Source organism: Saimiri boliviensis, chromosome 17 (genome assembly GCF_048565385.1).
Source record: "Saimiri boliviensis isolate mSaiBol1 chromosome 17, mSaiBol1.pri, whole genome shotgun sequence".
In the NCBI taxonomy this organism is placed as follows: domain Eukaryota; kingdom Metazoa; phylum Chordata; class Mammalia; order Primates; family Cebidae; genus Saimiri; species Saimiri boliviensis.
This window is the reverse complement of record NC_133465.1, coordinates 49,179,841-49,195,160: the sequence shown is the minus strand read 5'-3', so window position 1 is coordinate 49,195,160 and position 15,320 is coordinate 49,179,841. Positions and strand designations below refer to the sequence as shown.

Here is a 15,320-nt window from a genome sequence, read left to right as displayed (position 1 = left end):
ATCTGGGATCCTACAGGGCCCTGCCTGCCTTACTCACCCATCTCCCTACGGCCAGGGACTCTATGCGGCAGCCTTTCAGGAAAGAAAAAGAAGCGAATGATGTATTTGACCACCAAGAATGCAGGTGGGTATCAGAGCATCCCCTCCCTTGTTTTCCTCTAACATGGCATGACCCTCCCTGTCCCCACCCTTCACCTGTGACGATGCTCACCCTTCACCTGGCTCAGATGCTGCCAGCCGTGTTCCTAGGCCCTGCCCGGCTCCTCCCTGCTCCCCTGTTCCAAGCCCTCTTGCCCTCAGCCTCCCTGAGAACTCCGCCCCTCCCTCACCATGTAGCCTGGTGAGCAGTGCCATCTCCCTGTGTCCAGAGTTTGACCGCCATGAACTGCTCATTTATGAGGAGGTGGCCCGCATGCCCCCATTCCGCCGGAAAACCCTGGTGCTGATTGGCGCTCAGGGCGTGGGACGGCGCAGCCTGAAGAACAAGCTCATCATGTGGGATCCAGATCGCTATGGCACCACGGTGCCCTGTGAGTGGGGGCTGGGTCCTGCTGAGTGGGGTACAGGGAGCAGGGACTCCCCTGGGGACCAGGGCTGGGTCCACCGAATGGGCATCTTCATGGGCGCCAGGCCAGGTGGTACCTTTGGGTGCACAGGTTGGGCTGCACGCCCTCTGTGGGCAGGGAGAGGAACTGCAGGCTCAGGAAAGGTGAGGGAGGTGTCCTGCCAACAGGTGGCCTAGTGGGCTGGCCTGGTGTCCCCTTTCCTTTTCTGTTTCACTTGCTGAAAGCCATGAAGAAAGTGAGTGCCCAGCTGTGCATCCGGGTGAAACGGCTATGAGCTGCGCGTGTGTAGCCTTGTGGAAGACAGGGCTTCTTAGTGGCGGAGCCAGCGTGGGTGGTGGAAGCTCTTGGCTGCCAGAGGCAGAACTGAGAGTGCTGCCTTGGTCTGCTTGGCTCTTGCTATGTGGCTCTGGGCTATACATTGCCCTTTCTAGACCTCAGCCTCTCACCTGTGGGCTCTGGGTTGGACCATGGATACCACCTCATGTCTCTGTGAGTGCCAGTGGGGAGTGTGGGGGCAGGAGTGTGCAAAGGCAACAGTGCTTGCAAGATGGGGAGCGGACTGCACCCCCAAGGCTGGGAACCCGGAGCCCCGGTAAAGGTGTGTGTATGTGCCTGAGGCGCTGTGACCTGCCTGTGCCCATTCAGCCCCACCTACCTCCATCCCCCTAGACACCTCCCGGCGGCCCAAAGACTCAGAGCGGGAAGGTCAGGGTTACAGCTTTGTGTCCCGTGGGGAGATGGAGGCTGACATCCGTGCTGGGCGCTACCTGGAACATGGCGAATACGAGGGCAACCTGTATGGCACACGCATCGACTCCATCCGGGGCGTGGTCGCTGCTGGGAAAGTGTGTGTGCTGGATGTCAACCCCCAGGTATGGCCATTCCGCTCCTTCCCAGCCTGCCCAATGTCCTCTCTGCTGCCTCAGTGCTCCCCCATATAGTTCCAGGCACCTGTCACCTGAGCACACCCATGCACCCCCTCTGCCCTCAACCACTGCTAGGAACCCAGCCCACCTGGAACCTTCCTCAGCCTCCCAGACCCCCCACTCCTCTAGTCTCCTCCAGTCACCCCAGCCACCTGCCAGCTGCCTGTCATTCATCCCGGTACTCATGTCCCAGACTCCCAGGCACCGCTTTCTCATCCACTCCTAGGTGCCCACCCAACCTCGGTCACCCTCACAGCCTTCCTCTGATTCCCAGGACAGACATGGGGATATACTCCCTTCCTTGCCTTCTCCTCCTGCAGGCAGTGAAGGTGCTACGAACCGCCGAGTTTGTCCCTTATGTGGTGTTCATCGAGGCCCCAGACTTCGAGACCCTGCGGGCCATGAACAGGGCTGCACTGGAGAGTGGGGTGTCCACCAAGCAGCTCACGGTGAGGGCTCTGAGGTGCAGGGGAGGGGTCCGATGGCTGCCTAGGGTGGTGGGGGACAGGCCTGAGCTGACAGAGAAAAGGAGGCGGTGTTGTGGAGGGACAGGGGCCTGCTCCAGTTATCAGTGAGGCAGGATGTGGTCCCCCCTGCATAGATGTGGAAGGGGAGGTCTAAGAGAGGAAGTCCAGAGTCTCAGAGTGAACCAGGGACACAGCTAGCCTGGGGCACATGTGCTTCTGACTCCAGTCCATGCTCTGCCCACTCTGCAGGGACAGAGTGCTGGCCAGAGGGGGTTCAGAGGGCCAGTGGAAGAGGTGGGCAGGAGGTGGGCCAGGGGAGCTTGGGTTGCTTACAGCTGGGGGAAAGTGGAAGGGCAGGAGAAAGCCAGAGGCGGGAAGGCTGGCTGGAGGGGTGGGTCAGCATCAGGGAGCTGGCAGCGCCTGGAGGAGAGGTCTCAAGCCCGCATTGCAGGACTCCAGCCTCCTTCCTCCCTAGGTCTTGCTGTGCCTCCCCAGGAGGTGGAGGGTTTGCAGAGCTCTGAGCTCAGGGGTCCCTCTGCTGGCCATGCCTGGTGCTGCAGCACTCAGGCCCCAGGTCAAAGTGTGGCTGGGGCCCGGGAGAGGCTGTCTAGGCTGGCACCCTTCTGCTGATGGACCCTTGCTTGATCCCTACTCTGGGCACCTCCTCCTTGGCAACAGGTGTGGCCAACTGGAGCTGCTGGGATGCGGCTGGCTTCAGCTTAAGTCAGTTGTTAAGTACCCTTCCTCACCCCTGCCCAGCCACCTTCCACAGGATCGAGGGTAGGAGTTGCCCTGGGCACTTATGGATTGCCCTGGTACCAGCCTGTCATGCTGCATAGGTGTGGCAGCCTGGTCAGGAGAGAGCACTGGCTTGGGAGTCAGGCAGACCCTGTTCAGCCTTTTTTGTGTGACTGGCTGTGTGACCTTTTTGTACCTTAATTTTCTGTTATAAATGGGGAAGAATTAATCCTACTTTGCAGAGCTGCAGTGAAGATTATGTGGGTTACAAAGCATTTAGGGGTGTGATTGGCACTTGCTAAAGCTTATCCTTTCACCCACCATCTGTTTGTGGTTGATGGTGAGCCACTTTGAGGCACGAAGAGAGGGGCCCCTGCCTCCCTAGCCAGGGAGTCCACTCCAGGGTTGGCCTTTGGGGAGGGGGAGCGGGGACAGCTGTAGCTCCTTCTGACAGTGGGGGTGAGTTGTGGGCACTGACTGTAGGGAGTCCCCTTGTGCCCGGGCAGGAGGCAGACCTGAGGCGGACAGTGGAGGAGAGCAGCCGCATCCAGAGGGGCTACGGTCACTACTTTGACCTCTGCCTGGTCAATAGCAACCTGGAGAGGACCTTCCGTGAGCTCCAGGCGGCCATGGAGAAGCTACGGACAGAGCCCCAATGGGTGCCTGTCAGCTGGGTGTACTGAGCCTGTTCACCTGGTCCTCTGCCCTCTCTGGGTTGAGACCCAGAACCTGAATCCATCCCCTTCCTGACCTATGAGCCCTGCCACAATCCTTAACCCCCATATCTGATTCTCCTTGGGTAACAGCTCCCAGCAGCCCCTAAGTGTGGCTTCAGCACAGAGATGTGCACTGCCAGGGAGGTGGGCATTCATGGGGTATCCTTTGCCCAGGTGCTGCCCACTCCCAATGCTCATTAGCCACCAGAGAGCTCTCTCTGAGGGCCAAGCCATTCGCAGGAATGTGTCAGAGTCATCTCCATAATGGTTAGTCCAGAGGAGCTAAAAGCTGCTTTGGGACCACACGGTTCGTAGGTACACCGCCCCCGCCACCTCTCCCCAGTCACCAGTTCTCCTCTGGACTGGCCACACCTACCCCATTCCTGGACTCCTCCCACCTCTCACCCCTGTGTCGCAGGAGCAGGCCTTGGTCTGTTTCCATGTGGCCAGGGGAATGTGTGGTCCACTGGCCGCCAGGCAGGCCGAGGTGGTGGTGCCAGCCTGGTGCCATCTTGAAGGCTGGAGGAGTCACAGTGAGAGCCAGTGGCCACAGCTGCAGAGCAGTGCAGCTCCCAGCTCCCTCGGAAAGGGGCAGGGTGGTGGGGCGGACGCTGCTCGGTCCCTCCCTCATCCACAGCTTCTCACTGCCGAAATTTCTCCAGACTTCTCTGATGTGTCCTGACAGATCAGCTCTGCTCCCCACAGGGCCAGGCTGGCAGGAGCCAGTGGGCTCAGCCCAGGTAGGGGTGGGATGGACGGCCGAGCCCTGTGACAAGGAACCTGCTGCTACTGGCTGAAGAGCCCCAAGCTCTCCATGGCCCACAGCAGGCACAGGTCTGGGCTCTGTGTCCTTGACCTTGGTCCATTTTGGTTTTCTTTCTAGCCAGGTCCAGGTAGCCCACTTGCGCCAGGGCTGCGGGGTTGGAGGGGCTGAGGAGTGCGGAGGGGACCTTGGGAGCCTGGGCTTTTGAAGGACAGTTACCCTCCGGCAGGTTCCTCATACACGACTCCAGGGGGCGCCATTCACACTGTAGTCTGCACAGCCTGTGGCTCTGCGTGTGTGCTCGGCGCCTGTCTGTGCCTCTGGCACTGGTGTGTCTGTGTCTGTGTGTGTGTGTGTGTGTGTCTGTCTGTCTGTCTGTCTGTCTGTCAGGTTTAGTTTGGGGAGGAAGCAAAGGGTTGTTTTGTTTTGGAGGTCACTCTTTGGGGCCCCCTTCTGGGGGGGTTTCCCCATCAGCCCTCATTTCTTACAAGACCCTGATCCGGTCCTCTCCTGATGTCTCCTCCACTGTCCGATTGTCCCCCTGCCCTAAATGCCTCCCTACTGTCCTTGTGGACGCAGTTTTGTAAAATTGGAGACTCCCTTTTAAGGAAGAATGCTGTCCTAGACGTACCTGAGCATCTCATCCTTCATTGTTCTCTGCAGTCCTTCCCAGGGTGAGCCTGTCCTCAGAAGGGACAACCTGGGACACCCGAGTCCAAACCCCTGTGCCTCCCAGTTCCTCTGAGTGTCTACTTAGTCTTCGCTGCAGCGTCAGCCAAAGCTGGCCCCTGAACCACTGTGTGCCCATTTCCTAGGGAAGGGGAGGGAGAATAAACAGAATATTTATTACAAATGTTAGAATATATTTCTTATATTAGGAATCTCATTTGCATTTGCATAGGGTATACGCATGGGTGGAAAGGCCAGGCCTGCCCCCATCTCGCTGGTGTGGCTCCTTGTGCGCTACGCACTCATCCTCCTGCTCCTCTGCTCCCTTAGTGTCCTTTCATCCTGATTCAGCTGTCCCTGGCATCACCCTCAGCCTAAGGGAGTGGGAAGGAAATGGGGTGTTTTCCTGCTGACCTGAGGCCATGGGGTCACTTGACACTTCCTACCTCCCCTGGGGGACTTGAGGATAAGGGCAGGGGAGAGTCTGCTGTTGCAGCTGCCTCTGCCCCCTTGGTCCAAATGACTATTATCTCTGATGGCGATGGCGATGGGGATGGCGATGGGGATGGCGATGGGGATGGGGATGGGGTGGGTACTTACCCTCATGGCACCTTCACTGCTAGTGATGCCCAAGGGACAGGCCTGGGCCCCTTCCCTCCTGTCTCTTCTCAGTCCTTCCTCTCTGAACAGCCTCCTATCTCCCCTGCCTGAGCTCCACTCCATACCCCTCCCAGGCACCTACTGGGTGGGAGCAGAAGCTGTCAGTCCTTGGCTCACCTGGGCCAGGGCCAGAGCTGGGTTGGAACAAGTGTGTGTACCCACCACATCAGCTCTGTGACTCTGTTCTCCCTTGCCCCTCATTGTGGACTCTTGTATTTGAGGGACGTTGGGAGAGTGAGGACCCTACCACCCACTGTCCACATTTAGTCCCAGCCCCAATGCCCTTCCTCTGTCCCCTCCCTCAGCCATCCAATTCTTGAGTTTTCTTACTGACTGGTTTTCTTTCTTTTCCTTGGATTAAATGTGAAAGCAAAGGCTTCTGGCTCTGCTTGTCTTTGGTTGGAGTTGGGTGGATGGCTTTGGGAGAGGGTGAGAGCTGGGGAGCAAAGCACAGATGACTCTAGGATGGAAGTCAGAGCAACACGTCTTGTTTTCTGTGATGTCTTCCTTTTATCTGTCTTGCCCCTCCACACACTCCCCCATCCCCAGAAGATGCTCCTTCTAAGTGCTTGGACCCAAGGACGTGAACAGACACTTCTCAAAAGACATACAAGTGGACAATATATGAAAACATGCTCAACATCACTAATCATCAGAGAAATGCAAATAAAAACCACCATGAGTTACCATCTCACACCAGTCAGAATGGCTGTTACTAAAAAGTCAAAAAATAACAGATGCTGGTGAAGTTGCAGGTGAGAGGGAGTGCTTATGCACTATTGGTGGGAATGTAAATTAGTTGGGCATCTGTGGAAAGCAGTTTGGAGATTTCTTTTTTTTTTTTTTTTTTGAGACGGAGTTTTGCTCGTTACCCAGGCTGGAGTGCAATGGCGCGATCTCGGCTCACCGCAACCTCCGCCTCCTGGGTTCAGGCAATTCTCCTGCCTCAGCCTCCCGAGTAGCTGGGATTACAGGCATGTGCCACCATGCCCAGCTAATTTTTTATATTTTTAGTAGAGACGGGGTTTCACCATGTTGACCAGGATGGTCTCGATCTCTCAACCTCATGATCCACCCGCCTCGGCCTCCCAAAGTGCTGGGATTACAGGCTTGAGCCACCGCGCCCGGCCTGGAGATTTCTTATATAACTACCATTCATTCCAACAATCCCATCACTGGGCACCTACCCAAAGGAGAAGGAATCATTCCACCTAAAAGATACCTGCACTTGTGTGCTTACTGCAGCACCATTCACCATAGCAAAGACATGGAATCAACCGAGGTGCCCATCAGTGTGGATTGGATAAAGAAAATGTGGTGCACATACACCATGGGATACTATGCAGCCATGAAAATAATGAAATCGGCTGGCCATGGTGGCTCACTCCTGTAATCCCAGCATTTTGTGAGGCCAGGGAGGGCCTGAGGTCAGGAGTTCAAGACCAGCCTGGCCAACATAGTGAAACCCTGTCTCTACCAAAAATAGAAAAATTAGTCGGAGTGGTGGTGCATGCCTGTAGTCCCAGCTACTCAGGAGGTTGAGGCAGGGGAATTGCTTGAATAGCAACCTGGGAGGTGGAGGTTGCAGTGAGCCAATATCATGCCACTACACTCCAGTCTAGGCGACAGAGTGCTACTAAAAAAAAAAAAAAAAAAAAAGCGCCGGGCACGGTGGCTCAAGCCTGTAATCCTAGCACTTTGGGAGGCCGAGGGGGGTGGATCACAAGGTCGAGAGATCGAGACCAACCTGGTCAACATGGTGAAACCCCGTCTCTACTAAAAATACAAAAAATTAGCTGGGCATGGTGGCACGTGCCTGTCATCCCAGCTACTCAGGAGGCTGAGGCAGGAGAATTGCCTGAACCCGGGAGGCGGAGGTTGCGGTGAGCCGAGATCGCGCCATTGCACTCCAGCCTGGGTAACAAGAGCGAGACTCCGTCTCAAAAAAAAAAAAAAAAAAAAAAAAAAGCGTTCTTTATAGTAACATGAATACAGCTGGAGGCCATTATCCTAAGCAAATTAACATAAAATGGAAAATCAAACTCCATATGTTCTCATAAGTGGGAGCTAAACATTGGGTTCACATGGGCATAAAGATGGCAACAATAGATGCTGGGGACAGCGAGAGGAAGGAGGGGGACAAAGGTTGAAAAATGACATTGGTTGGGCGCGCTGGCTCACGCCTGTAATCCCGGCACTTTTGGGAGGCCAAAGCAGGCAGATCACCTGAGGCTCGAAGTTTGAGACCAGCCTGGCCAACATGGTGAAACCCCACCTCTACTAAAAATACAAAATTAGCTGGGTGTGGTGGCTAATTTTTTTTATTTTTATTTTTTGTAGAGATGGGGTCTCGTTTTGCTTTCCAGGCTGGTTTTGAACTCCTGAGCTTAAACAGTTCTCTCCCAAAGCACTGAGATTACAGGCATCAGCCATCATGCGTGGCCCATGGTTTCTTTTAATTTGGTCTTGAGGTCTCTCTTGACAGTGGCTATAAGCTGAGATAGCAATTTTCTGTTTTTTGTTTGTTTTTTGTTTTTTTTGAGGTGGAGTCTTACTCTGTCACCCAGGCTAGAGTACAGTGGCACGATCTCGGCTCACTGCAGTCTCCACCTCCTGGATTCAAGTGATTCTCTGGCCTCAGCCTCCTGGGTAGCTGGGATTACAGTCACCCACCACCATGTCCGGCTAATTTTGTATTTTTGACGGAGACAGGGTTTCACCAGATTAGCCAGGCTACTCTCGAGCTCCTGGCCTCAAGTGATCCACCAGACTTAGCCTCCCAAAGTGCTGGGATTACAGATGTGAGTCACCACACCCAGCCTGAGATAGCAATTTTCTGAGAGCCCTAGTCAGGGGAAAGTTAAGGTACAGTGTGTCAGTCAGATGAGATACAATGAGAAAGTGAAACCCAAATGCATGAAACAGAAGAAATTTATTACTTATAGGTCCCAGAGACATTAGGGGCATCTACTGGTTGCCCATGAAAAGTCTGGAGGTGGCAAGGAGCTCAACCACTGAGTGGGAGCAGGAGAGAGAGGGTGATGGGCCTTGGGCCAAAGCCTTTATTGGAGTCCAGGGGTTTACCCAAGCAGGTTTGCCACAGGCAGTTCTAATTGATGGGTTTAGAGCAAGCAGGCACAAGTTTCGTGGAGTCATGCTGTGACTGAGAGGTAGTCACTGTGGCATATTTGCACAGTCCATGTGAGGTGTGGGGGTCAGTACGGCAAGTCAGGAAGGTCATATCTAGCTGTCTCATAGAGAGGTGGTCACCAGGAAGCAGCTGTATGTCGCAGGAACTGGGATCGATCACACTGAGGAACTACAAGAGGGCAGAGACCTGGAAACAGTGTCAAGGTGACCAAGCCCTGCTTCTGGTATGAGAAAGTCCAGCTTCTATGTACAATGGATGCCAAGGCAACACAAAAGTATAAGAATTCACTACACCAAAAGAGGGCATTCACCAAAACCTGATCATGCTGGCACCCGGAACTTGGACTTCCAGCCTGCAGAACTGTGAGAAATAGATTTCTGTTACTGAGAAGCCACCAAGACTATGACACTTTGTTACAGCAGCCCAAACTAAGATAAAGACCGAAATCAATAGAGCTATACTGTATTCATGGGCTGGAGTCAATGCTGTTCAGATGTCAGTTCTCCCCAAACTGATCTCTGTAATCAATGTAATCCCAATCAAAATTCTAGCAAGATTTTTTTTGGGGTATAAATTGATAAGCTGATGCTAAAATCCACTTGGAAATACTAGAAATCTAAAAGAGCAGAAACAACTTTGATAAAGAACGAAGTTGGAGGATTTATACTACTTGAATTGGAGACATATTATAAAGGTACAGTAATTAAGACAACGTGGTATTGGCATAAAGATAGATAAATAGGTCAATAGAACAGAAAAGGCCAGAAATAGACCCACACAAATACGTTCAACGTATTTCAAAGTAGTGCAATGTCAATTCAGGAGAGGAAGCACAAGACAGCCTTTTCAACAAATACTGCTGGAATAGTTGGATATCCATACACAAAAGGAAGAAGATGAGGGAAGAAAGGCGGAGGAGAGGAAGGAGGAGAAGAGAAGAAGAAAAAAGGAGTAAGAAGGAGGAGGAAGAAGAAGGGAAGAAGTTGTTGTTCAACTCATGCTCACACCTATATGAAAAGTAACTCAAGTTCAGCCGTAAGTCTAAATGTAAAGCCTAAAAGTGTAACACTTCTGGAAGAAAACAGGAGAAAAACCTTTGTGACCCGGGATTAGGCAAAGATTTTTAAGATACAACACCAAAAAGCATGATCCATAAAAGAAAAAATTGACACACTGAACTTCATCAGAATATCAAACTTCTGGGCTGGGCGCAGTGGCTCACACTTGTAATCCGAGCACTTTGGAGGCCAAGGCAGGCGGATCACCTGAGATCGGGAGTTCAAGAACAGCCTGACCAACATGGTGAAACCCCATCTTTAAAAAAATAATAATATCAAACTTCTGCTCAGTGAAAGACATTTTTGTTTCTTTTTTCAGTGCAGCAAGCTAAGAAGACCCTTTTAAGAGAATGAAAAGACAGGCCACAGGCTGGGAAAAGATATCTGTAAATCACATATTTGATAGAGGAGTTGTCTCTAGAATATATGAAGAGCTCTCAAAACTCAATAAAAATAGACAAAATATAAGAAGAATAAAAAAAGAGAAAAAAATAGACAAAATATTTGAAAAAATATTTTACCAAAGAAGATAAGTGGATGGCAAATTAGCACATAAAAAGATGCTCAAAGTCATTAGTTATCAGGGAGGTGCAAAGTAAAGCTACAATTTTGGTACAGTTTATACAATTATTAGAATGGTTAAAATGAAAAGGGCTGACAGTAGCGGGTGTCAGTGAGGAGGTGGAGGAACTGGAATTCTCCTACATGGCTGTTGGGAATGCAAAATGTTATGACCACCTTGGAAAACATGAGCACATATCCACCATATGGCCCAGATGCTCCACTCCGAGATATTTACCCAAGAGAAGTGATGGCATGCAAAGACTTGTACATGAATATTCACAGAAGCTCAATTTGTAATAGCCCCAGACTCGAAAGCACCCAAATACCCATCGATTGGTGAATGGGGGTGAGGGTGGGGCAGGATTACGAAGAGGCAGAAGAAAACTTTTGGGGATGTTGATATGTTCATTTTCTTAATTGTGGTGACTGTTTCACAGGTATATATATATATATATAGTCAAAACGTTCCAATAGTATAAACACATGCAATTTTTGAATGCTAGTTATTATTATTATTATTTTTTTGAGACAGAGTTTTGCCCTTGTTGCCCAGGCTGGAATGCAATGGTGTGATCTTGGCTCACTGCAACCTCTGCCTCCCAGTTCTCCTGCCTCAGCCTCCTGAGTAGCTGGGATTACAGGCATGTGCCACCACGCCCGGCTAATTTTGTATTTTTAGTAGAGGCAAGGTTTCACCACATTAGCCAGGCTAGTCTTGAACTCCTGACCTCAGGTGATCCACCTGCCTCAGCCACCAAAAGTGCTGGGATTACAGGCATGAGCCAACACACCCAGCCTCAGTTATACCTTAATAAAGCTATTAGAAATAGGAATTAACCATGAATTCCAGTTTGTTGGAAAAAAGAAAGGACAGAACTAAAAACTGGAAGAAAATGGTGTACAAGATAGAAGGGAGTGATGGGAGTTAAACTATTTGGGGATCCTGTATTATTTGAGGAACAATTAAGGAATGGGAAAATATTAACTGTAGTCTTTGTTGAAAATCTATGTATAATACAAAGTTCAAGATTCAAAATAAAGGATCATGACCTCCATAGTGTAGAAGGAGAAAGAATGACATAAGAAAACAAAAGTAGGATGGGTGCGATGGCTCATGCCTGTAATCCTAGCACTTAGGTGGATCATGCAGTCAGTAGTTCAAGACCAGCCTGGCCAAGATGGTGAAACCCCATCTCTACTAAAAATACAAAAATTAGCCGGGTGTGGTGGTGGGTGCCTGTAATCTCAGCTACTTGCGAGGCTGAGGCAGAGAATTGTTTAAACCCAAGAAGCGGAGGTTGCAGTGAACTGAGATTGTACCACTGCACTCCAGACTGGAGACAGAGCAAGACTCTGTCTCAAAAAAAAAAAAAAAAAGGAAACAAAAATAGAACTTAGTCAATCCCAAAAGGCAAGAAAGAAAGACAATAAGGAAAGGGCCCCTGGTTTTATCTCTTTCTGTCCCAGCCCATGTGTCATTGCAGATGGGCAGATCTGCTGCTTTTGCGTCAGACTCAGGGCCTCGGCACTCATATCCAGCTGTCAGCCCCGGGTGCCTGCCTGTCACACCTTGAAGTGATACTGTTGGAGAGCTCTTCCCTGCTCCTGGGACGACTCCCCCAAAGCACATCGCAGCCCCCGGAATGTCTTAGGCACTTTCCACCTTCTCTGTTTCTGTTTTCTTTCCCCCCATATGCCCCTCCCCCACCCACTTCCTGGATGAATTTAGAAATTTCTCCTTAATAGACCTCAGTGGATTAGAATCATAGTTTCCAATTCTTTGTTGAGAGTAAGGTGGGGAAGAGAGGGCTTAAATCATCCATTTTGGTGTTAAAATATTTCTTTTTGGCTGGGCGCAGTGGCTCACACCTGTAATCCCAGTACTTTGGGAGGCCAAGGCGGGTGGATCACTTAATGTCAAGAGTTCAAGACCAGCCTAGTCAACATGGTGAAACCTTGTCTCTCCTAAAAATACAAAAATTAGCCCGGCGTGGTGGTGCATGGCTGTAGTCCCCAGCTAGTGGGGAGGCTGAGGCAGAAGAATCGCTTGAATCCAGGAGGTGGAGGTTGTAGTGAGCCAAGATCGCACCACTGTACTCCAGCCTGGGTGACAGAGCAAAAACTTCATCTCGAAAAAAAAAAAAAAAGTTTCTTTTAAGGAAATGGATGGACTGGTAAATGATAGTTTGTTATTTTTGTTATATTTACTGTCCCATTTGGCAAAACTAAATGTTTGCAATTCTTCAATATTCCTCCATTTTTTTCTGAAGTTTTACCTCCCAACAAAAGTCCCCAAACTGGAAACCCTCATTCTCAGGGTAGGTGAGCAGTGACTTGTTGCATTCTTTCATTTAAGGGTATTGAATAGAATCTCACGTAAATACCAAAGACTGCAGATCTGAATCTTCGTGTACAAACTTAAAACCAAGGTGTATCCAAATGGGGGATTGCCAAGTGGCAACTTGGGAGTGGTCCTTCTCCCCTGCCTGTCAGGAAGGAGCTGGGCCCTCTTGGTGGTACTGTGGGAATAAGAGAGTGTCTCTGGCCAGGCGCGGTGACTCAAGCCTGTAATCCCAGCACTTTGGGAGGCTGAGGCGGGTGGATCACGAGGTCAAGAGATCGAGACCATCCTGGTCAACATGGTGAAACCCCGTCTCTACTAAAAAGTGCAAAAAATTAGCTGGGTGTGGTGGCGCGTGCCTGTAATCCCAGCTACTCAGAAGGCTGAGGCAAGAGAATTGCCTGAACCCAGGAGGCAGAGGTTGCGGTGAGCCGAGATCGCGCCGTTACACTCCAGCCTGGGTAACAAGAGCAAAACTCTGTCTCAAAACAAAAAAAAAAAGAGTGTCTCTGAATAATATTTGCATGTCTCATAAATCCACTGAAACCTGGAATTCCATGAATGCCAATCCTAGGCTGCCTGGGAGAGAGCTCTGCCTCACAAAAGATGTCCATATATGTAGCCTCGTCTGCCAATGGAAAGGATGGGAGGGGGATGGCCCTGCTGACCACCTCCTGGTTCCCAGGAAGCCCTGGCTGCAGTAGGTGAGGAGAGATTGAGAGGACAGGAGGGTTCTTTCCTTTCCGGGAAACCTCAACCAAGGGATTTTTTTCCGGGGGGAAGCCTGCTTTTGATGCACTTCTAGGGTGCATTTTGACAGTGTATGTGCCCAGATCCCAGCAGAAGATGTGGGACCATCTGAAACTTGCTGCTCCCTACGTCCCAAACACCTTGGCACACACAGTGCCTGGAGCCTGGGTGCAGCCTGCAGAGCTCGGGCCTGGGAGCTCCCTCTCCACCTGGAGAAAGTTGGTGCAACCCCAGCCCAGGGACCTTGGGCACTGGGGGGCACCTTCTAATCAGCTGCTTTTCCTTCATCAGACCAGCTCCACCTCCACCCAGTTCCCCCGGTCCTTGAGGTTCTGATCACAGGGGCACTGTTGCACTGCTTCTCCTGCCTTTCCTGCAGGGACAGGTTAAGAGGACTTCAAGGAACACTGATTGCGAGGCCCTGGTGGGCGGGAAATTGGTGCTGCCACTCCAGAATACTGTTCAGCAAGAGGCGTCAGTAACGTCAAAAATGTTCACTCGCTATGGATCTGGCACTTCCACGCATGCAAATCCTTCTTTAAGAAATCTTTCGGCTGGGTGCGGTGGCTCATGCCTGTAATCCCAGCACTTTGGGAGGCCGAGGCAGGTGGATCACTTGATGTCAGGAGCTCAAGACCAGCCTGGGCAATATGGTGAAACCTGTTTCTACTAAAAATGTGAAAATTAGTGGAGCGTGATGGCACATGCCTGTAGTCCCAGCTACTTGGGAAGCTGAGGCAGGAGAGAATCACTTCAGCCTGGGAGGCAGAGGGCAGTGAGCCAAGATGGCGCTATTGCACTCCAGCCTGGGGGACAGAGCAAGATTCCATCTCAGAAAGAAAGAGAGAGAGAAGGAAGTAGGGAGGAAGGAAGGAAGGAGAAAGAAAAAGAGAGAAAGAAATCTCCTCCCAATGCAGATAAAGCCTCAGGCAAAGATTCACTCACACTTATTTCCAATAGCAAAAATGGAAGCAAATTAAATACCGAGTGATAGAGGATCAGTTAAATAAATTGAGACACACTGATAGAATGGAATATGCAGCTGACCAACGTTTTATTTATAAAAGGTTTGTAAAACAGAGAAGTGCTGGAATAAAGTGATGGAATCATAAAGTGGGAAAGGCAGGCTATGAAGTTGTATATACAAGATAATTGCTCTGTAAAAAGAACACTAGCAAATTATGTAGAGAAGAAAAGGGTGGAAGGAAATATAACAAAATGAAATAATGCTTGTCTCTGGTGAGGCTATGGGTGACTTTTTTTTCTTCCTTTTCTTTTATGTCTCCATCTTTATGAGTTTTACATACTGAACAACTCCTCATTTCGCTTTTTAAAGGAAATAGGGCCAGGTGCATGGCTCACGCCTGTAATCTGGCAATTTGGGAGACTGAGGCAGGAGGATCATTTGAGGTCAGGAGCTTGAGACCAGCCTGGCCAACATGGTGAAACCCCGTCTCTACTAAAAATACAAAAATTAGCCGGGTGTGGTGATGTGCACCTGTAATCCTAGCTGCTCAGGAGGCTGAGGCAGAAGAATCGCTTGAACCTGGAAGGCAGCGGTTGCAGTGAGCAAGATCGCCCCACTGCACTCCAGCCTGGGTAAGAGAGCAAGATTCTGTCTCATTAAAAAAAAAAAAAAAAAAAAAAAAAGGCTGGGCGCGGTGGCTCAAGCCTGTAATCCCAGCACTTTGGGAGGCCGAGGCGGGTGGATCACGAGGTCAAGAGATCGAGACCATCCTGGTCAACATGGTGAAACCCCGTCTCTACTAAAAATACAAAAAATCAGCTGGGCATGGTGGCGCGTGCCTGTAATCCCAGCTATTCAGGAGGCTGAGGCAGGAGAATTGCCTGAACCCAGGAGGCGGAGGTTGTGGTGAGCCGCGATCGCGCCATTGCACTCCAGCCTGGGTAACAAGAGCGAAATTCCATCTAAAAAAAAAAAAAAAAAAAA

The 15,320-nt window shown here is 50.7% G+C and overlaps 1 protein-coding gene across 8 annotated transcripts in view; it reads left to right on the top strand.

Annotated features, from left to right (window-relative positions):
• Window positions 1-5,879, top strand: part of MPP2 (MAGUK p55 scaffold protein 2) — a 47,726-nt gene extending 41,847 nt beyond the window's left edge. For all 8 annotated transcript variants that reach the window (XM_039476919.2, XM_010331506.3, XM_010331502.3 and 5 more), the window contains 5 exons: window positions 56-124; window positions 369-530; window positions 1,236-1,438; window positions 1,813-1,941; window positions 3,204-5,879. In XM_039476919.2, the coding sequence (XP_039332853.1) occupies window positions 56-124; window positions 369-530; window positions 1,236-1,438; window positions 1,813-1,941; window positions 3,204-3,380 (740 nt within the window). In that variant the 3' untranslated portion in view covers window positions 3,381-5,879. The remainder of the gene's footprint in view (window positions 1-55; window positions 125-368; window positions 531-1,235; window positions 1,439-1,812; window positions 1,942-3,203) is intronic.
• The last annotated feature ends 9,441 nt before the right edge of the window (window positions 5,880-15,320 follow it).